General features: G+C 50.7%; 1 protein-coding gene across 3 annotated transcripts in view; it reads left to right on the top strand.

Moving 5' to 3' along the window:
* Positions 1-288: 288 nt before the first annotated feature.
* Galnt9 (polypeptide N-acetylgalactosaminyltransferase 9) overlaps positions 289-22,276 on the top strand; it is a 78,470-nt gene continuing 56,482 nt past the window's right edge. The window contains exons 1-2 of one of the 3 annotated variants that reach the window (XM_087578562.1): positions 289-931; positions 18,601-18,714. In XM_087578562.1, coding sequence (XP_087434688.1) covers positions 18,627-18,714 — 88 coding nt within the window. In that variant the 5' untranslated portion in view covers positions 289-931; positions 18,601-18,626. 3 annotated transcript variants of the gene reach the window in all.

Here is a 22,276-nt window from a genome sequence, read left to right as displayed (position 1 = left end):
GGGCAGGCAAATCTAGGTGGCTCTGACTCATTACCACACAAAGGCACCCCACCACACCCCAGCGTGCACCCACAGCACAATCCTGACCGGCGTTCCCTAAGGCTTCGTGTCCACAGGGGTCAAGTGTGGATTTTGTCCCCTAAAATAAGCCCGGGCGTGGAGGGCGGTCCGAAGCGCTGAGTGGTGCCGCGCCCTGGGCCTCGCTCCACGCGGGCCTATCCTGGCCAGGGGTGGAGCGCGGGATCGGTTTGGGGCGGCGGGCGGGGCAGCGGGCGCCGCGTGCATGCTGATGAGCGCAGGCCGCGTCACTGCGCACCGGCGCCGTGGTTTCGGGGCGCGCAGGAGCGGGGCGCGCAGGAGCCGAGCGCACAGGAGCGGGGCGCGCAGGAACGGGACGCAGCAGCCAAGGCCTCGCGCTGCCTTCTGGCCCAGAAAGCTCCCGGCGGGCGGGCCCTGCTGACTATGCGGGCGGCGCCCTGTGCCCGCATCCCACGGCGGTTTCTGCGCGCTGGAGAAGAAGGGCGGGTCGCGGCGGCCTGGAGCGTGGAGCCCGCGCGGCGGTGCTGAAAGAACAGCTCCCGCCCTTGCCCGGCCCATGGTCCCCATCGCGGCCGGCCGCTCCCAGGCTCCTGCGGCCCCGGGGCCCCGGGGATGCCCGGCGGGTGAGGCGGCCCGGTCCGAGCCGCGCTCATGGCGGTGGCCAGGAAGATCAAAACTTTGCTGACGGTCAACATCCTGGTGTTCGTGGGCATCATTCTCTTCTCGGTGTACTGCCGCCTGCAGGACCGTTCTGAGGCGCTGGTGCAGGTCGTGCGAGGCGCTGATCGCCGGATGCGCAATCGGCTCTCCAAGGCGAGTGCTCTGACTGACCGTGAGGCCATCCTACAGCGCCTGGACCATTTGGAGGAGGTTGTCTACAACCAGCTGAATGGTGAGCCGCGGTATGGAGGGGAGGTAGGGTCCCATGCCAGGACATTACTGCCCAGGAGTGGCCGCCCACACCCAACCCACAATATCTTCCAGGGTCCCGGGTGGAAGCTACTCTGGGTCCTGCAGAGGGAGTGCTGGGAGGCCTTCACTGGCAGAGGACAGTGATGGGGTGACTGCACCATCCACTCATCCTGTGAACACTTGGGAACTGTCCCCTGCCTCTCCCACAATGCTTCCAAACTTACTACCCAAGAGAACTCGAACTTCTCAGGAAGAGCCTCTGAGGAGTTTCCAGGAGGATAGTGAGAGGCTCAGGCAATGCCTAGATCCACAGTGAGTCCAGACAGTGCCTAGGTTCACATCCAGGGACTAGAGATACTTTACAGAACTGTGAGGGTGGAGGTGACACCTAGGTCCACAGCAAGGACCCGGAGGGCCCTTCCAAGCTGTGGGTTTAGACTGGCCCCAGTCCCCTTCCTGGAGATACAGAAGGAGGGGTGACTGCTGCCCCTCTAAAATGATCCATCCCATCTTCCTCATTGCGTGGCACAGAGGGTGTTCTGTCCATTAAAGTCTGACCTCTGGCCTGGATAGCCACCTTTCAAGGATGCTCAGGGCTCCTGCAGAAAGTTCTGTTGTGGGAGAAATGTAAGACACAACACAAGGGCTGTGTGGGCAGATGGATTCAAATGTTTAGTAGAGCTGGGTAGGAGCCAAGTGCTCCCGTGGACTGAGGTCATGGTGCCTGGGAACCCCTGAGGCATGAAAGTTTCAGCTTCTGGTGGCCTCTTTGCTTTTCTGTGAGGAAAGGGCCACTCAGCATCTTTGTCACAGCAAGTCACGGTGGATGGTTGTAGCTGTTGGGAATAGACTATTTTACATTTTGGGTGTAGGATGAATGCACCATCTCTGTCCCCAAGGACAGCTTTGTTAGGCTTCAGGAGACAATTGGTGCATGCCTGCAGCTCCAGCAGAAACAGCCCCAGCAAACCACTTTCTGCAAGTGCTAGGAACTGGCTTCGCTAGGCAGTGACTAGGCTGGGTTGCCAGCTTCAGCAGGGTTCAGGTTCTAAGTTGCCTGCTTGCTGTGTAAGGGTCACTGGGGTCTCCTAAGCACTAAGCAAGTGCCATCTGAATTCCAAATGGCTCAGGTAGCCTCATACAACAAAACCCTCATCACCCACAGAGCTCTAGGAACCCACAGGAATCCTGACCAGCTTTGTGGCTTCTCCATCAGCCGTTCAGCTGAAGGCACAGAGGAAGAAAGTTGAGTTGGAGCGGTGGCTTGGCCTCGCTGCCAGTATGATTCATCTCCTGGAAGACGCTGGGTCCCGTAATAGCACGAAGCTTTATTGAAGTGTATTTGCCAGGGTGTTATGGTCTGTTTTATGGGGCGAACCAGAGGATTATATAAAAACATTGGCACCGTTTGCGCTTGTGTAACATCATGCTAGCCAGCCAGCCTCATGAGCTGTTTCCTTCCTTAGTTCCCCAAGGACGAGGGGGCCCAGTAGTTGGTGGAATAAAAAGCTGGGACCCTGGATCACCTTTCCTGACGTTGAGATGGACAGAATGAAGTTCTTCCCTCTGGCCCATCTCCTCCCTGCTCCTACGCTCCTGATGGCTTCCTGCTTTTCTTCTCCCATTCCTTCCCTATCTCCGCCTCTCCTTCAACTTTTCCTCCACCCCTCACTAAATCCCTTCCCGTTTCTGCTCCTTCTCTGTGCTGAAAGGGCTATGCCTTTCTCTCTGATTCATAAGCTTAGCAGAATCTAAGCTCAATTGTCATTCAGTATTTGTCCTAGGAAGGAAACAAGACACTGGTCTCAGGTGGGCTCCTCAGGGTAGAGTATAAAGTATCCAGGGGCTGTCTGTTTAAGTGAAGTTGTTTGAGATATCCTTACTCCACTCCAGGCTTGACTTAAGACCTCTGACTGAAGGCATGGAGGAAAGCCATGAGAGCTTCCTGGAGGAGGCTGGCTGCTCTCCCTGGCACGGCTTGTTCTACTTTAGATCCTAGAGATGCGGGCTTGGTCCCCAAGGGTTTCTACCTGATGCTTATCTCAGTCACATTAAAACAGTAAGAAGAAGCAATTGCTTACATCCCCTGGGCTGGGACCCTTCCTTTGAACTCTCTCCCAGCTGGGGAGAAGAGGAAGTCCTGGGGAGGCAGGAGACACTCAGGAGGGTGCTTTGGCGTGGGTGTTATGCCATTCTCTTTGGCCCTGTGATCTTGTGGCATGTCTTACCCTGGCAGAGACTCCCAATGTGGCACAGGTTCAGGCTCATAGGACGGGGGGGGGCACTGTGGGAAAGGGTGCGCGGTCCCTCTTATCTGCGCTTGAGAATTGCTTCTAAATTCAGTGCTCAAGGCAAGGAGAAAATGTTTATGGGAAGAACTCACCCTCTGAATACCTTAAATTGCACATAAAGCCTGGTGCCCACGGCTGTGTGAGCGGCTGGCCCAGGCTCTCAGGAGCAGTAAATTTGAAATCCTCCAAGCTGTTGGTGCTGTTTCCAGTCTGATGCTGGGAATTCAACCCTTTTCTCCTAATGACACAATGTGTGCAGGGACAATTGGGGCTTTTGTCCGTACCGGGTGCCCCATCTGTGTGACGGCTCAGCAGAACAGAGGCAGAGCCCTATGCTGAGGAAAACTTCGTATGGTGGAGGGGACCCCTTGGCCCAGGGTCTCACACCTGGTCACTCTTGAAGGGTCATTTCTAAAATCAGAGCATGTATGCATGCTGCCAGGGTTGTATAGGAAGCTGGTGGCGCAGCTGCTTGAAGGACACGCAGGACCTGCATTTCTGACATTATCACAAGCTCAAGTTAAAAACAAAAACAAAACAGAAGGTTTTAATGTGGGTCCCAGATGCCAGCCATAGAAGTCTTGGCACAGAGGGTGACTGTCTGCCTCATAAAGGCTTGCTCGCCCTCCTCTGGGATGCTGACCTGTTACTTCCACTGACCACAACACCTGTGCAGACTCCTGTCCTTTGGTCCTTTCCTATGTTTGCTGTTTCAGAGACAAGCTCTCTCTATTGTGTAGCCCTGGATGTCTTGTGTCTCTAGTGTAGACCAGGTTAGCCTCAAATTTACAGAGTTCTGCTTCCCCTGCCTCCTGAGTGCTGGGCTCAAAGGTGTGCTCTACCACGCCCAGTTCCTTTGGTCCCTTTTAAATACGTTTGTCTGTGGTTCCATCTCTAGCGCCCAACACTCAGGCAGAGTAGGACACCCATGAATATTTGAGTAAGTGGCTGTACATTGCTTTTGATAGATAAGTTTGTTTGTTTGTTTGTTTGTTTGTTTTAACAAAGTCTTTCTCTACACAGCACTGGCTGTCTTGGTCTCTGTATCCTAGGCCAAACTCAGAGAGATCCACTCACCTTTGCCTCACACACTGGGATCAAAGGCTCTCGGTGCCACATGGCTCGGGATAAGTTTATTTTGGGCCATCATATCCCACCGCCGTGCTTGTTGGCGGAAGTACCAAATGAAAGTATTCTGGAAGACCGCACGCCGTTGCACTGCTGTCAAAAGATTCAAAAGAGCCAGCTCCAGTGAGGAGGATGTGGGAGAGTGAGCCATGCTGCAGAGCCATGCTGCAGGAGCGCGATTGTCCTCATGCTGTGATCCTGGGTTACTCAGGCCTTTTCTGCTTCCTGCAGCTGAAGCTTGCCAGTGCACACAGCTTCAGAAGCCCCCCCCCCCCAGGGTTAAGATGGCGGGGCTGGAAGCCAGGTGGGAAAATTGAGGCAATTGTCATAGGGCATCGGGTTCTGAGTCACCTTCATTGCAGCAACACCAGCAGTGACTGTTGGTAAGCACTGGTCCTCCCAGCCAGCTTGTGTTGGGCGAAATGAATTTCCATCTATCTAGAAAGGATTTTGAGAGCTGGAGCAGAGGCCGGAAGGAGGGAGGGGAAGGGTGGAGAAATGTCAGCAATGGTGTGACTTGGCTTTGTAATCATTGGCTTCAGAGTAGTGAGTACTGAGCCTAAGACAAGGTGTTGGAGGTGGGGGTGACTTGAGCCTATGGCTGGGGATGTGGCAGGTGCTGTGCCAGGTGTGACAAGACAAGACATGGCCTAGATCTCTCTCCTACCAAGAGCATTTGCTCAGAGTGCAGCTGTGTCCCTAGAATAAGCTGAGCACAATGAGCCTCTCTTTTGGATGTCCTCACAAGGAGTGGCCCCCTTTTATCCACTTCTGTCAGGCAGGTGACCAGCCAGGTGGCAACACGCTTAGGAGCAAGAAGATAATGCAGTTGGAGGAATATGTGGGCCTGGGCCTGGGGACTGCTTCCTTCTCCATTGGTAGCTCCAGCATGCATCCCTCTTGAGACTCTGGATAGATCTGGGTATTAGCTTCTAGAAAGGCCCCTGTTTGGAGCATCTCTGCACACTTGAGAAGCAGAAAGGGCACCTCGATTGCAGGGAGCACAGTGGGCGGCAGGAGTGTTCTTGTTACCCTGCAAGTTTTACTTCGCAAAGTGATTCACTTTGGTTCCGGGCCTTCTCAGCTCAGGCCCATTGGTTTTCACCCTTCTCAGAGTATCTGTTACTGCACAGCCCATTTAAGTGGCAAGAGTCATGGCAACTGGGAAAAGAGCTGCAATTTGTTGCGCTGGCTGACTTCCACCCACTCTTCCCAGAGGATCAGAGTTTAATTTTCAGCACCCATATGGTGGCTCCCAGCTGTCTGTAAGTCCAGTTCCAGGGCATCCATTGTTCCAGTGGCATCCACTGCTATAGGCACGTGGAGCACAGTGCAAACATACATGCAGGGAAAACACTCATACACATAAAAAAAAATGGGGGTTGGGGATTTAGCTCAGTGGTAGAGCACTTGCCTAGCAAGGCTCTGGGTTCGGTCCCCAGCTCCGAAAAAAAGAAAAAAAGAAAAGGAGAAAAAAATGGAGGAAGAGGAGGAGGAGGGAAAAGAGAGGGGAAGGAAGAAGAAGGAGGAAGAGAGGAGGAGGAGAAGGAGGAGGAGGAAGAGGAAGAAGAGGAGGAGGGGAGGAGGAGGGGGAGGAGGAAGAGGAAGAGGAAGAAGAGGAGGAGGGGAGGAGGAGGGGGAGGAGGAAGAGAGGAGGAAGAGAAGGAGGAGGAGGAAGAGGAAGAAGAGGAGGAGGAAGAGGAAGAAGAGGAAGAGAGGAGGAAGAGAGGAGGAGAAGGAGGAGGAGGAAGAGGAAGAAGAGGAGGAGGGGAGGAGGAGGGGGAGGAGGAAGAAGAGGAGGAAGAGGAAGAAGAAAGAGGAGGAGGGGAGGAGAAGAAGGAGGAGGAGAAAGAGAGGGAGGAGGAAGAGGAGGGGGAGGGGAGGAGGGGGAGGAGAAGAGGAAGAAGAAGAAGAAGAAGAAGAAGAAGAAGAAGAAGAAGAAGAAGAAGAAGAAGAAGAAGAAGAAGAAGAAGAAGAAGAAGTAGTAGTCATCAAAGAAATGCAACTAGGCTCTGCGTGCGTCTCAAGACTAGCTCATCCTCCTCACCGTCTCAGAGAGGCAGAGATGCTTTGAGAGGGAAAACAGGTGTTGCTACCAACAGGAAGAAGCCGGAAGTGCTACCAGCCACTGAAGGACCACTGAGGCTGACAGACAGCAGCATCTTCCCACCTTCAAAAAGGTACTCCCCCACCCCCTGAAGAAGATGGCTTTGAAATCTAATACAGGACACAGTGGTTACCAGCACCTTCCCAGGCTCTCTGCTTCCTCCTCCTCTGTGGAGCATCCCAGGATTGCTCAGTGGCTCTTGTTCTACAGCCCTTGCTGACCAAGCAAACAGATCCCTGTTCCACGGGACGCTCACACTGGCGAAGGACGGGCAGCCTATATAGATGTGTGAGGGGAATATATGAGCACTTATTCTGGGATCCCTCCCCGGGTGGAGGCCTTGTAAACCCACCCCGTACTGCAGGGGCCTGGGGATGCTCAACTCTGCTGAACATAGCGACCTCCCTGAGGTGCCGGGTAGATACAGAGCCCAGGTAAAGCATTTTCAGCAGAGATGACATGGGAAAGGGGTAATTGACAGAGCAAGTAGGTAGATGAGGGACTTGAGAGTTATTTGACATGAATTGAACTGCGTCTTCCAAATTTTTCATCCCCCAAACCTTAGAATGTAGTCTTATATGGAGAAAAAGTCTGCACAGATATTGAAGATGAGCTTATGCTGTCTGGGGTGAGCCTAAATCTAATGACATCTGTCTCCGCGGGAAGAGGAGACAGGGGCTGGAGAGGTGGCTCAGCAGTTAAGAGCACTTGCTGTTCTTTCAGGGGACTGGGGTCTGGCTCCTACTGCCTACATCAGGTGCTTGACGGCTGTCTGTAATTCCAGCCCCAGGGGATCTGATTTCCGCACCAGGCCTCCGTGGGCACCTGCATGCACACGTGCACACACAGTGATAAAAATAGATCTTCTTTTTAAAAAATGGAGATACAGGAAGGGGCTTATAAGGTCAGAGGTAGAGACAGCCATGTGGCCACAGGCCAAGGGAGTCTGGGACCTTTCAGGAGCAGAGAAAGGCAGGGTGCCTTCCTTAGAACTTCCACAGGGACAGGTTTCTGTTCGCTATGCCTGAATCTTAGACTTCTGCACTCCCAACTGGAAAGACTCCAAGGAAACCATATGCCAGGCCCCCAGGTGCCGTGCTGCACAGCTGAGGACTCTCACAAAGGAACAGCCCGGGACTCTATCCAGTAAATGTTTGAACTGAGGTGTAAATGAAAGGCTTGTGTGACCTAGGAGCATCCTGGGAAACAGAGTGGGTGTCAGTGGAGGCAAAGGCTCCATCCACTCAGTGGATGGCAGTGGGTCTCAACCTTCCTAATGCCATGGCCCTTTAATACAGTTCCTCCTGTTGTGGTGACCCCCGGCTATAAAATTATTTTTGTTGCTACTTCATAACTATAATTTTGCTACCGATAGGAATCATGATGTAAGCATTTTTGGAGACAGAGGTTTGCCAAAGGGGTCACGACCACTGTCCTGTGTCATGAGGGTCCTAGTGAGTCGTGAGGGGAGGGGAGGCAGACAGAGCCTATCTTGGTCTCCTCAGTGGCTTGTTAGGTCAGCAGGCATCATCTGTGTTCCTTGGCCTCTGGGAGGGTCCTACAAAGAGAGCTCATAATGCAAGTGACCTGGAAGATGCGTGATTCTCTCTCTCTCTCTCTCTCTCTCTCTCTCTCTCTCTCTTGATTTATTTATTTATTTATTTATTTATTTATTTATTTATTTATAGATAAGTACACTGTAGCTGTCTTCAGACACACCAGAAGAGGGCATCAGATCTCATTTCAGATGATCGTGAGCCACCATGTGGTTGCTGAGATTAGAACTCAGGACCTCTGGAAGAGCATCAGTGCTCTTAACCACTGAGTCATCTCTTCAGCCCCGATTCTTTTTCTTAAACATTTTGTTTGATGTGTATGTGTGTGTGTGTGTGTGTGTGTGTGTGTGTGTGTGTGCGCGCGCGCATGCGTATGTGTGTGTGTTACTGACAGAGGCTAATGAGGACTTTGGATCCCCTAGACCTGGGGTCATAGGTGGCTTGTGAGTCGCCTGATATGGATGGTGGGAATTGAAGTTGGTTCGTCTGAAAGAGCAAAAAGTGCCCTTAACAATTGAGCCTTTCTTCAGGCCCGAGACCTGGACTTTAGCTAGGATGCTGCCTCTGCCTTGCTGGCTGGTTTTGAAAAGCATTGATGATTTCTCTTGGATGTTTCAGACCAGATGAGAGTGGCTGGGTTAATAATGCATTTGTCAATTATCAGAGTTGGGGAAAGGCAAGGTTCCCAGGCAACCCACGAGCCGGACCTTCCCTCTATCCATTCTTCAGGGTGTTGATCTGATCCACACTGCCTACGACCTGATCAAGTCCCAGTCAGGGCTTCTAAATTCAGTGCTTCAGTCACTGGGCTTTTTGTCCCAGGTGTCCTATGTGTCTAGTTTATTGATTTATGGATTATGAGATGTTGAATACTATCCCTGATCCCGCCATCTGCCAGAGGCAACCCCTTTATAGCTGCTACTCTAGCTATGTCCCCAGGGAAGCCCTGTCTGGCCAAGCTCCCCTGTTTTCATTAAGAGTGTGGCCATTGACCAGCTGGGTTCCTCTCTAACTTCACTCTTCCCCGTGGACATCATCTGCCTATCCGAGCTTTAATTTCTTCGCTTGTGAGGTGGGTATGGGAATCCGGTAGGGACTGAAGGAGTCATTATAGGCAGGAGCCTTACCACATGTTTTGTAGGGGAAGGGACTCTGTGACATATGCACCCCTCATCTATAAAGTGTGGGACCTGCCCCCTTGCCACTGTCTCCAGCTTCCCAGGCAGAGTCAACAACTGTATTGTCTAGCTGGTGGCCATTTCTGACCTAGTGACCTTCAAGAGGCCATCACACACACACACACACACACACACACACACACACACACACACACACACACGAAGCTACAACTGGCTGTCGATGCCATACATTTTCATCTTCTACTTACGCGCATTTTTGACAAATGGTGCAGGTGTCTTCTCTCATTGGTAGCAATACATTACTAACCTAAGAGGCATTGATCAAGGAGTGGGGGCCATAAATGGAGTTTGGCTGAGAATTTGATTGTTTACCGCTCTGGAGGATCTGGGAGAAGGGAGCTGATAAATGAGGTAGACTGAAGTCTCACGCAGTAGCCGACTTTCTTCAGGGCATCGGACAACTTAGACCCTGAGGGTTGAGAGGAGCCGTGTGAGTAGCGTGTACAGTCACAAGGGCAAACCGCATGTGAAGGGCAAGCCCCAGGAGGCAGACAAGCAGCCAGTGGCTCAAACATATTAAACACTGGCCAGGTGTTGAATAATATGAAGTAATTCCTAAAAACTAATAACTAATAACTAATTCCTGTTTGCTACACCTGGGAGGGGCATGAGAACATCATCCAAGAAAAACGTTTTTTTGAAGAAACTGAGGTCATAAGACTCTGGTCTTAGTTTCTTGGAGTTTTCTCACAAGCACTCCACAATCTTACCGTGTGAGCTTGTCTACGTTTTCACGAAAAATCAGGTCATCGGAGCTGAAGCATGTGTGATTTTGCAAAGAAGTTGGTCATATTTCTAAAAAAGTATTTCACAAAAATGGGAGTAAACGAAACTCCTTGCCCGGCTACGCGTTTGAATTTTAAAGGAGAGAGAGACTAATTTACTTAATTCAAAAGATGAGTCAGTTTCAGGGAATCTGCGGAATGATATAAACTTGACCAGTTTGCAAAGACGGTGCAGAGGGAAGGGAGGAAGCTGGAGTATGGTGATCCTTGGGGCTCCAGCCTGACTGGCCTCCCTGAGGCCATCAGAGTGACCAGAGTTGGTAGCGGGAGACACCTAACTCCCCATCCCGGGTCCTGGCCAGAGCATCCTATGCTCTCGATCTGATGAGAACAGATGACAGGCTGGGTATGTGGATGCTTGTCGGGGAAGGCAGACCAGGTCAGGGTGTCACCTTGTCATGTTTAACAGTGTTGGTGTAGGGAGGATGATTGAGCAGCCTCCCTGCTTGCTGGGTGGTCTCAGAGTCTGCATTTCGGTAGGATCCCTGTGGCTCCCACACTAAGCACAACGTGCTCTCCATCCTGCCATGTGCTGACTGGGTGTTATATTGTCAGCCCCATTGGTATGAATGCCTGGTGTTAGGGGCTGGACACTTGACCCAACCTGGTGTCCTTGGTCCAAGGTCCCCCTGGATCCTTGGTCCAAGGGGAAATCAGGTGGCTCTCATCTTTTTGCGAGACCGTGAAAGGAAGGCATAGCAAGTATGAGGCCCCACAGCACCTCACTTTCTGGGTCAGGTCTCCCTGGAGCCTACAGCGTGGATCCTGGAAGCTCTGACTGACTAAAGCAGGCCACAGCCCTGGGTCTAGCCCACACAACCCCTTGGATGCCTCAACAGCTCAGTAGGCTGAAGTAGGAGTTTAAATACACATTCTAAGTACAAATATTCTTCATGGTGTTTTCCCAGGCCTTGCTGTTGTGCCCAGGAAATAAAGGGACCTTTGTCCCAGGACCTCCCAGGTACCCTGCCAGACCCCCTGCTCCACAGTTCATGTAGCTCAGTTATAGCTCCTTCCTTCTGGGTTTTCCCGCCCTCCTTAGGAAGAGTCCTAGCTGCCTTGTGAAGGGTGGGGATAAGACAGAACCTAAGAGGACTAGATACCCTTCAGGGTCTGGCTGGCTATGGGCCTTGGGGCCATTTTGGTTTTTGGAAACAGGGTTTCTTTGTGTAGCTTTGGCTGTCCCGGAACTTGCTCTGTAGACCAGGCTGGCCTCAAGCTCAGAGATCTGCCTTCCTTCACCTCCCGAGCGCTGAGGTTAAAGGTTCGTGCCACTACCACCCAACTGAAAGGAAGAAACTTTAATTCAAGTTTAGCCAACCACCAGATTTGTGATACAGCATGGATCCTATGCACTTAGCTAATGCTTTTGGCAGATGCATGGGACATGGTTCACTCAGCTCTTTACCACATGGTAATGGAGCCCGTGATGTCACCATCGCCAGCTGTGGAAGGCCTGAGGGCATACATGAATGCAATGTTGTATGTTGAGACACCTGCTGTGTCCATTGGTGCCTCTTAGACTCTACTCACCACGAAGCTTATCTCCGAGGGCCTCCTGCTGTCCCTCTGTGAGCTCTTTTGGGGAGGGCCCCAGCATCAGTTCTGTAGCCCAGTGTTAGCCCTGAGGTAGCTCACCCCTGAGAGAGATGATTGGGAGGGCCACTCTGCCCATGTGCTGATGCTTATGTGCAGAGCTGAGAGAAGAAGGCAGGCTGGGCTCAGAGCAGAGACTGGCCCAGCTGTCTGCATGACTAGCTGAGTCCATTTTCTTTCTTTCATGTAAACCCAATAAATTTTCACTTGAATTTTTATTCAACCAACCAGATTAAATCCCAAGAAGATATATATATATATATATATATATGTATGTATTTTGTTCCAAATATGCAAACTCAGTTATAGTGTGGGCTCTGAGTGTCCTCTTGGGGATACACACGCAGCAGGTCAGCCATCGTCTCTTCTGCCACCTCCTTGCCTCCATCCTGCCTCTGGGTGGCCCTGCCCTGATGTGTTCCACATTGAAGTGGTATACCAAGTCTTGTTAAACTTTTTATAACATCCACTGTCCAATGTGCTCCTGGCCATGCTCTGGGTACAAGGTGCTGCCCAGAGGAAGGTGTGCCGAGAGCTCTGTGGTCCCCATGTCTTGGTGAAGAACAGAGGAGCAGAGACAGAGAGTTAATTTCTAGAGTCCAGTGAAGGCTCAGACCCAGGCTGGTCACTGTCCTGGGCCCTAGAGGTGCCACCTGCAGCCCCCAATTGTCTTTGCACTGGCAGCCTGCTGTCTCCACATCCCCCAAGGTTTGGGGTGAAATGCCCAGATTTGAGGAGAGGCTGCTACGTTGCTGTCAGTAATCGACATATGCACACTTCTCAGCAGTGTTCAGTGTTCAGGAGAAAGCAGATCAAAGTAGGGGTTGACGGTCTTGGCATTTTCAAAGGTGCCCAGAGAGGGCCTTGTGTAGCAGTGACTTCTCAGTGTCATGGCTGTTCCTGGTTGTCAACTTGACTGTATCTGGGATGAACTACAATCCGGAATTGGAGGGCTCACCTGTGATCCAGATCTTGAGGCTGGAAGACACAGGTTTCTGACCCAGATCTTGGCATGGAGATCTTGACACATAGTAGCCATGAAAAGCTTAGGCCCAGGCAAGGTAATACGCGCCTTTGACACCAGGAGACTGAGGCAAGGAGATCTTTGAGTTCAAGGTCAACCTAGGACAAAGCAAGTCCCAGATCCAGGCTGGTGGTACACACCTTTACTCTGGGCCACATCTCCTACTAGAGGCTTACATAAGGACATTGGTAGAAGGAAGACCAACTCTTCTTCAACTGCTTCCGCTTACTTGCCAGCACACCTGTTGGAACCTGCTTCTACAGGAGACCAGCATAAACAATTAGCCTCATGGGACTGAGCAACGACTAGATTCTTGGACTTCCCATTCACATCTGCCCATTGTTGGGTTAGTTGGACTACAGATTAAGTCATCACAATAAGTCATCAATATGGAGAGACGTTCTACAAGTTCTGTGACTCTAGAGAACCCCGACTAACACATCAGGAAAGCCTGAAGTGAAAAGAAGGATGAATAATAGTGTCTAAGGCTCAACCAGTGCAAATGTCTTGGGGCAGCAGTGCCAAGGAGTGTCCAGAAAAGGCCATGGGGACTGGATCATGGGGACAATGAGTCTGTATTTTCTATCAAATGCTGTTAGAGTCAGGGAACACGTGGGCCAGAGCAGAATGTAGAATATAGTGCATGATGTTTGTGTGGTGGTGATTGTCTGGGTGGGCTGCATCCCTGGTCCCTACTCAGTAGGTTCATGTTATCTCTTGGTTGTAAAAACCAAAATGATCTTCCTGAGGACAGACACTCCTGAGAGCCAGTTCATTACAAGTTAAAGTATTCAGTGGCTAACGGGCGTATACCTTTAAAATGGAAGGAGGCACTATGCATTGAATATTGGCTCGGACTGCTAAGAAAGACTTGGCATTTGAAAAGACAAGAGGGCCAGGATTGATGGCCCCTGTCCTTGAGTGGGAACAGGGGCAAGGGGAAGGCTGGGCTCACTGACACCATGGACAGCTCCCCAGTGGCTCTTTGTCAGGCGAGAGGCACGGGCTGGCTTTTCTCCAGGGATTTTCCATTTTCCTAGGGAGGCAAGAAACAAGTCATGGGGCTGAAGTTTAACTGCAAATTATCTTCCTGTCCTCTCTCTTTCCTCCTCCTCCTCCTCCTCCTCCTCCTCCTCCTCCTCCTCCTCCTCCTCCTCCTCCTCTCTTCCTCCTCCATCTCCTCTCTCCTCTGCTCTCTCCTTCTCCCCGCTTCTCCTCCTCTCCTCTTTGTCTCTCTGAGTCCCCCTTTCTTCCTCCTTCTCCCTCTCTGTCTCTCTCACTTCTTTCTTTCTTTCTTTCTTTTTTTTTTTTGGTTCTTTTTTTCGGAGCTGGGGACCGAACCCAGGGTCTTGCGCTTCCTAGGCAAGCGCTCTACCACTGAGCTAAATCCCCAACCCCTCTCCCTTCTTTCTTACCTCCTCACCCCCCTCTGGTACCTCTATGGCACTAGACAGTTTGCCTTTTAACTTTTTGTTTGCATGTATGTGTGTGTGTGTGTGTGTGTGTGTATGTATGTATGTATGTATGTATGTATGTATGTATTTGGTTGAGACAGAGTCTCTCTGTGTAGCCTCAGTGTATCGGAACTCTGTAGACCAGGTTGGCCTTGAACTCAGAAATCTGCCTGCCTCTGTCTACTGAGTGCTAAGATTAACAATGCTTCCCACCATTCCCAACTAGACAGTGTTTTCAAGTACCTGTGAGAATGCATGTTTCCTCTTGTGTAGGGTTATAGAGTGTGCCTTACACTCAGGTGAGAACATTGGGTATAATTGTGCTGAGACCACCAGTCTACAAGGTGGAGAAGAAGTTTGGTCTCTCTCTTTTTTTAATTTAATTTTTATTTGTATGGGTGCTTTTCCTGTATGAATGTCCATGTATCTTCTTCATGCTTGGTGCCTGCGGGTGACAAAAGATAACATTAGCTTCCCAGGAAGTAGCGTTATAGATGGTTCTGAGCTGCCACGTTGCTGGGAACAGAACCAGGGTCCTTTGGTCTTCTGGAAGAGCAGTCTGTATCCTTAACCAATGAGTCATTTCTCCAGCCACACGGTGTGTGCTTTTATACCTGCAATCCCAAAGTGTTTTTGCATGGCCCACAGTGCTCAGCTCTGACACTTCTAGACATTTTTCTGAGATGCAGAGAGACGGGGAGACAATGGAACCAAGGACTCACTCAGCAGATCTCAAGGGTAAGGATGGCTGGGGTAGGTGGCTGCCTGGACCTTCCTTGGCACTATTCCCATCATCCTCACTGGTGAGTGCTGACCTCTCTGGAGAAAGCCTTAGGGTCAGACCAGCCTACTTCACATGTCCCAAGTCCTCTCAGTTCTGAGTGAGGCCTCAGGGTTAAGGTTAATAACAGAGGGGCACACACAAAATAAAACCAAACTACTGTAAACACAGAGACACGTGTCTTCACTCCTGGTCCCACAGACACCTGTGATGACACAGTTTCTTTAAATGGTTTTGCCCAAAGGAGGCCAGGACCCAAGAAACCTCACAGTTCAGTGATGGGATTCGAACCCAGGCATGACCTCCGTACCTCACTGAGTTTGGCCAAGGAGACATGACTTAGTTGGATCAGAGCTGGGTGTCTTATCTTCCACTTCTCATGGTAAGAAGTAAGTTTTACATTTTTATTATCTTATAAACTATATTTATTTTATATATGTGTATACAGGCACATGCACATGGTCACTCCTGTGCTCACATGGAGGTCAGAGGACAACCTGAGGGTATAAGTCTCTCCTTTCACCATCCGGGTTCTGGGGATCAAACTCAGGTTGGGCTTAGCAGCAAATGCCTTTACCCACCGAGCTGTCTTGCCATCTTGGAACTGGTTTTGTTTAAGCATACGGTTCAGCCAGTTACTCTGTGTATGTCTCAGTCTAAAACTGAGCAGGGCTTGATTTTGTTCTTAAGTAGGAGGATCATAGGCAGGGCCCGGGTTATGTAAGGAGAATTATCACACTTTCTGAGAAGGCTGTGGGAACGCCTGTTAGCACACCAATGCTCAAGCACTTGACAGTTGCTGGGAACACAGAGATGAGCTTGATTGGCAGGAACGGAGTGCATAATTCAAGCAGGTTGAAATGCTAGGCTGGCCCCAACCCTGTGCTTATGCAGCCTCGGTCTCACGTGTGATGTCCTTGTTCCTCAGTGTCTTCCTCTGTAAATGAGAGTGTAGGTGTTCACTCTGGAGAATGTGAAACTTTAGGACCAATGGCTGGCATGAGTTGTCTCCCGTTGGGGAAAGGCATGTCTCATGGGTTCTGGTTACCATTTCCTCATTACAGCCATTTCTGCCCTTCACCGTCCACTTGACCCTCTCACCCAACTCCATAGGGATCAGCTGTTGTTGCTTAGATATTTTTTTAAAGATTCATTTATTTTTATCTTATGTGTATGTGTACCAAATGTGTGCAGTGCCAATAGAGGCCAGAAGAGGGCGCCAAATCCCTGTCAGAATTGGTGTTACAGAGAGCTGTGAGCTAGAAACCATATTGGTGCTAAAAACCAAATCCAGGTCCTCTGCAAGAGCAACCAGCGCACTTAGCCGCTGAGTCATCTCTCCAGCCCGGTGTAGTTCTTCTCTGATGCATGTAACTAAAAGTCATGGGTTTTGTGCTTCCTCAGGGAGTTGGGGAGAAGGTGGTGGGTGTAAGCCCTGTGTGTGCTCTAAGCCCAAGAGCAATGCTGAACTCTACATCCTGGATTTCTCTGAGAGCCTCCAGTATGGGAAGCAGTAGGCAGTGTCACTACTCTTGGGGATGGTATGCTATCGGGGGTGTGAAAACCCACAGGGGCACAGGGAGGGGATGGTTTAATGACAAGTCAGATGCTTTCATGGAAGGGGAGGTGTTCAAGCTGATCACTTGGTGTTGGACGGGTCTGTCTGGGCACAAACTCTAACTGGATGACCTTGGGGAAGTCTCTTTGACCTTTGGTTTCCACATCTATGAGATGGGAGTTATCAGTCCCTGTTACCAGGATCACTGAGATTACATGTCTACAGAGGACTTGGTGAAGACAACTGATTCCCAGAAATGTTATTGAAGATGTAGAAGAAACAGTTAAAATGAGGGAGGATGTGGATAAATGGGTAGGATAATGCCAATCGTGCAGTAGAAAAATATTATTTGGTGAGATAGTTGGATGACTGCGTAGGTGATGATAGAATGGACGGGCAGATGGGCAGATGGACAGATGGGCAAGCAAGTAGGTAGGTGGGCAGACAGATGGATGGATGGACATGTGGATGGATGAATAGATGGGTGGATCTCAGGTGTGTCATTGTTGAGGTCACCCTAGACCATCCTGTCCTTGCAGTCAATGATCCTTAGATGCAACCTGGGTTTTGGGCACTGGTTGCTATGCATAGAAGCTGTTTAGCAACTGTGGGCTTACCGTGTAGGGAAGAGCTGTGAAGCCCCATGTTCTGGGAACTCCGATTCACCCCTTCTTCCCTGCTGTGTTCTCAGCTAAGTGTAGGAACTCCATGGGAGGACGTATTAGACCCAGCCTCCAAAGGCACCTCCCAGTTACTGCCACACCCTGCAAACTGTTAGTGACCTCATCGTTTAAGGATATTGGTCTGTGCTATTGTTAACCTGTTATTAGTTCGGGTCCCTGGGGAATCTTAAAAGACCTAACTGATCACAATAAAAGGAGCTGTTGTATTTGAGGGTGGATGGAATTGAAGCAGTGAGAGAGAAGTCATCCACAGAGGCAAACCAGGGCCTGTCATTATTATCCATATTTTGTGATCATCCAAAATGAATATCCAGGCACATTAAATCAGTTTGCATTTTTAGGGGGATGGTGGTGAGAGAGAGGAGCAAGGAGAGCCGGAGGGATGTTCTGTCTGTCCCCAGTCTTCTTGTTCCCGCCCACACACTCCACAAAATTGGCAGCCAACATCTCGGAATCAAGAGGGAAGCTTGGATAGACCCTGGCAGGTAACAGTGGTCATTTCCTCCTGCAGAGGGCGAGGCTCTGCTTGTAAGACAATGGTGGAGCCACTGGTTCTTTGGGGACCAAAGGGAACATGAGGACTGGTGTCTGAAGCCAGCCTCCACTGCTCTGTGACATGCACTCATGGTATTTTGTCTGTCTGGGTGGCTTTTTGTACGGGCTGTGGCCGTTGTGATGAAGTCTGATCTGCAAGCATATTTTGCAGTGTGAGAATGGAGAGATTCCCTTGGAGAGGACCAAGGGCTCCTGAGGACCTCCTGGAGGTCCTTTAATCTACCCTCAAGATCATTCAGGCCCAAACTGTGTCCACATGTGGCAGGACACACAGGTTTCACGCTCACCCTCTTTAGAGAGATAAAATGACCCTGCTGATTTCTTCCACTTGCGACGTCAGACTCATAGCATTCGGAGCCCCCAGGACAAAGTACAAGTGCTCCCCAGCTCTCCTGTTCCACACTCCTGCTCGGCTCCCTTCTCTCTGGGCCACATACTTCTTATGACTTTCATCAGGTGTTTATTATGTACTATGTGTGTGCCTGGGCCCACAGTGTCCAGAAGGTGGTGTCAGATCCTTTAGTACTGGAGTTATAAGTGGTTTTGAGCTGCCGTGTAGGTTCAGGGAATCAAACATGGAAGAGTGGTTAATGCTTCTAACCATTGAGCAATCTCTCTAGCCTTGTTTATTGCATTTTAGACGTTGGTTCTGTTGGTTATTACGTTCTTAGTTGTTTTCAGTGAACACAGTTTATTCTGACCTACTGCCACTATGGCATCCTGGGTAACATGAGTCTGTTCTCTGGGCTATTGGGAACCCTAGGTGTCAGGCTAGGCTGAGACTCCAGCTAGGGGAAGCTGTTTTTAGGACCTGGTTGTTATATCCAGCACCTTCACCTTCAAGGCCAACCACCCTTCTTCCCAGAGGCCTTTTCCTCTGCGATGGACTTGTGGCTGGCAGCCTGGGTACTGAAGGCTGTTTCCTCTCTCAGAACGCTGGCTGATGCTGCGGTAACAGATGGAAACCAGTGACTCAAAGAGAAGCAGGGAGCTCCAGAGCCACACTGCTTTCCAAGTCGAAAAATCACAGCCACCCACGAGCCCAGGTACTCTGTGCGGAAGAGGTGGGCTGCCTGGGGGCAGAGAAGTTTGGTGGGAGCTGGCAGCACTTCCGTTCCTGCGGGGGCTCTTGCCTGGCCAGGAGACACTAGCTGAGTTCTTCTTGGCAGGGCCATCAATAAGTTGGCAGCGGGGATTTTCCTGTGCTGAGATCTTGTCTTTCTTGCATGGGAGAGAATTCCGTCTGACTATCAGAGACTTGAGTTCTTTGTCTCCGCATGCTTCAAAACCACGGCCGAGAAACAGCATCCCTACATTGTGGGCTCTCTGTGGCACACGGAATCCAGAAGGATGGTGGAGATCTTCCAGGACCGACCCCCTCCGAATCCCTGCCATGTAGCATTGCACTTGATGCTTACATCATGGCTACTCCTGCCCCCAAAACTGAGTCCTAGTTCCAAGCAGGAAAAGGACACAGGACTGAGGATAAAAAGCAAAGCTCGAGTGATATGGTGATGGGTATACCCTTCAGATATGTCTCTCAGAATGGCATTCATTGGGTCCCATGTGAATACTGATGACTCCCCATGATCAGACTCCTGCCTGCAGGCCCCTCGTGGAGGTAAGTGGCCCACCAGAGCCATTCAAACCGTCCTCTCTGAAGCCAACAGTGGCTCTGCAGGGAGCAGCGGCTGCCAGACCTCACCACTGGCCCTCTACTTGTTACTTCCTTCTGTAATTTCTTACTTCCTTGGGCTGGCATGACAGACAGCAGGTCTGCAGGCTCCGAGATAAGGTACCGGTAGCTTCCTTCCCTTGACCTCTCTCTCTTGATGGTTCTTAGTCTTAGTCTTGCCATCACTCTCTACCTACTGGCTGTGCCTGTCATGGGGACACTGTCTCCTGGATTTAGGGCTTCTCAATGCAGAACCCTTTCATCTCCACACTCACACTTAGCGATGCCAACAACAACCCCTTTTGCAGACAAGGCCACATTTGCTGTCTTTGAGGGATGCATCCACTGTCTAAGGTACAATTTAGGTCCTCAGGCAGCTGCTGGGAGCTGCTTACTGTGGGCTCAGGCAGCCCTCCTAAGAGCCCATCCCTGCCCTGCTGGAAACAGATCCATGCTTTCAGATTTGTGTCCCCCTAAAGTGGCTGGATGTCCATACTTAAACTGAGAACCTACAGGCCTCGAATGTGGCAGCAGCCAGATTTCTTTTCTTTTTTTTCGGAGCTGGGGATCAAACCCAGGGCCTTGCGCTTGCTAGGCAAGCGCTCTACCACTGAGCTAAATCCCCAACCCCAGCAGCCAGATTTCTAAGCAGCCTCTGCAGCCAAAATATACATGGGTCTGGTGGTTAGGCCTGAAACACTACTTTCTGTCCTCATTACCCCCTCCAGAGTTGGGCGCTACTCTGGCACAGTGCTCTCATGCACAGACCGACTTGACAGGAACAAAGGCAACGTGTTGTAGCATATCCTTGGCTACCACACAGCCTGCAGCCACTATCCCTCTACAGGGAGCGCTCAGAGTCCAAGGGTCCCCTGGGAAGGACTGCAGACATTAGCATCTGGGGTCTAAACACTTCCTGAGCTTTTGCTTGACTCTGTCCTTGGGCCTATGGGAACAAGTCACCACAAAGGATGGCCTGGATTGTAGAAGTCTAAAGTGGGTTTCACCAAACCAAAACCTAGGTGTCTGGAAGCTATCTGTGTAGACACTAGGGCTGGTCTCTCCCTGCCACTTGCATTTTTGAGGAATCCACCACCATCCCAGTATCCATGCCTCATGGCCACGGTGCTGTAGAGACGGCCTGGTTAGAACACCGATTTTGTGCTACCTATGGCTGCATTCAGCCCCCATTCCATTCCTCATGAAACAGATGTCCCACCTCAACCTGCTGGACTTAGTCATACTCACAGACTGGGTACAGCCCCACTGTCTTCCCAGTGTCCAGTACTTAGCCAACCAAAACCCAGCCTGGCACACAGACTTCCATGTTTGCCTCTTAACCACTTCTTCCAAACCATGTCATAAGAGGAACCTATCTATCGATGGTTCTCTGGAAATCTTAGATCACCTGGAACTCTTGGTCCCAATTCTGGCTGACAGTGATTGGTTCGATCTCAGTGGTCCTGTGTAGCCATCAACCCCAGTCCTCACCACCACTTGTAGTTCCCAGCATGACAGTGAATGGCATATTTATCCTGGGACTTCTGCCATAATTTTTCTCAGAGTGCAGTTTCGAAGGGATGTGTGGAAACTGATCCAAATCACACCGCAGCGCCTGAGTCACCCGTGCCTGCCACCCTGCTTCCAAACTGAGTCAACTCCTTGTGTAAACAATCTCACACCCACCCTTTAGCAACGGCTCTACCCACCGCGATCCTGTAATCAGAGGTGTGCGGAGTTCCCTGCCCCAGGGCACAGGACAAGAACTTGGAGTGATTATTCTATAAAGGTGGGATTACTGCTAGCTTTGCACGTCACTGAGTCATTGCCTTCAGTGGCTCTGTTACCGTTGAATTGGATGGGGAAGTAGCTTGCCTGAGTCTTACACTAAGGCCACTCGCTTGCCCCTTGTAAGTCAGACCACTGCCTCTGAACCAGAGGAGGACCTGGACCCTGAGCTAGAGCAGTGGCATGGAGTAGCCTGCCCCTGCTGTCATGTGACCTGACTCCATGGGGATGAGTAGAGGTACAAATGGGTGGTTCCTCCAGCTCTTGGCCTATGCTCTGGACACGGGGTACCCACAGGCAGGACAGCTGATACCTAGTTGTACCCAGACACTGAGATGTTTCCCAGCCCCAGGAGTCCTGGTTCACTTCTGTGCCAAGCTGGTCCAGCTCTAATCCACCTGCTAGGAGGTGACACCTGAGATTCAATGATACCTGAAGGCCAGAACCAGAGCACCCATTCACTCATGAGAATGATCTGGGGGTTGTGTTTTTTTTTTTTTTTTTGTTTTTTTTGTTTTTTTTGGTTCTATTTTTTCCGGAGCTGGGGACCGAACCCAGGGCCTTGCGCTTCCTAGGCAAGCGCTCTACCACTGAGCTAAATCCCCAACCCCTGATCTGGGGGTTGTTAAGGATTCCAAAAACCACCTGGTATGGTGGTAGGCAACTGTAATCCCAACATCTGGAAGCTGAGGCAGGAGAATCAGGAAGTTGAGGATTCTGCCCCCCACCTCCTCCCATGCCCCACCAATTTCGTTCAGTGACACAGTCAAGTCCTGCTCTGGGGTGGGGCTGAGTGCTGGTTTTTAGATTTTTTTTTTAAAGATTTATTTATGTTCTCTCTATGAGTACACGGTAGCTGTCTTCAGACACACCAGAAGAGGACATCAGATTACATTATAGGTGTCTGTGAGCCACCATGTGGTTGCTGGGATTTGAACTCAGGACCCCTGGTAGAGCAGTCAGTGCTCTTAACCACTGAGCCATCTGTCCAACCCCTGGTTTTTAGGTTCTAACTCGTGCTTTCCAGACTCCTGGATGAGGTCAGTGGTTCAGGGACCTAGAGCAGCAATCTGCAGTCTCAGCTGTGTGTAAACCCTGCTTTTTGTTTTGCTGTGCTTTCTAGATTTTTTTCTCATGAGTGATGA

This window comes from Rattus norvegicus, chromosome 12 (assembly GCF_021556685.1).
Source record: "Rattus norvegicus strain SHRSP/BbbUtx chromosome 12, alternate assembly SHRSP_T2T, whole genome shotgun sequence".
Taxonomy (NCBI): Eukaryota; Metazoa; Chordata; class Mammalia; order Rodentia; family Muridae; genus Rattus; species Rattus norvegicus.
The sequence above is the reverse complement of the archived record's forward strand: the minus strand, read 5'-3'. Positions and strand labels throughout refer to the sequence as shown.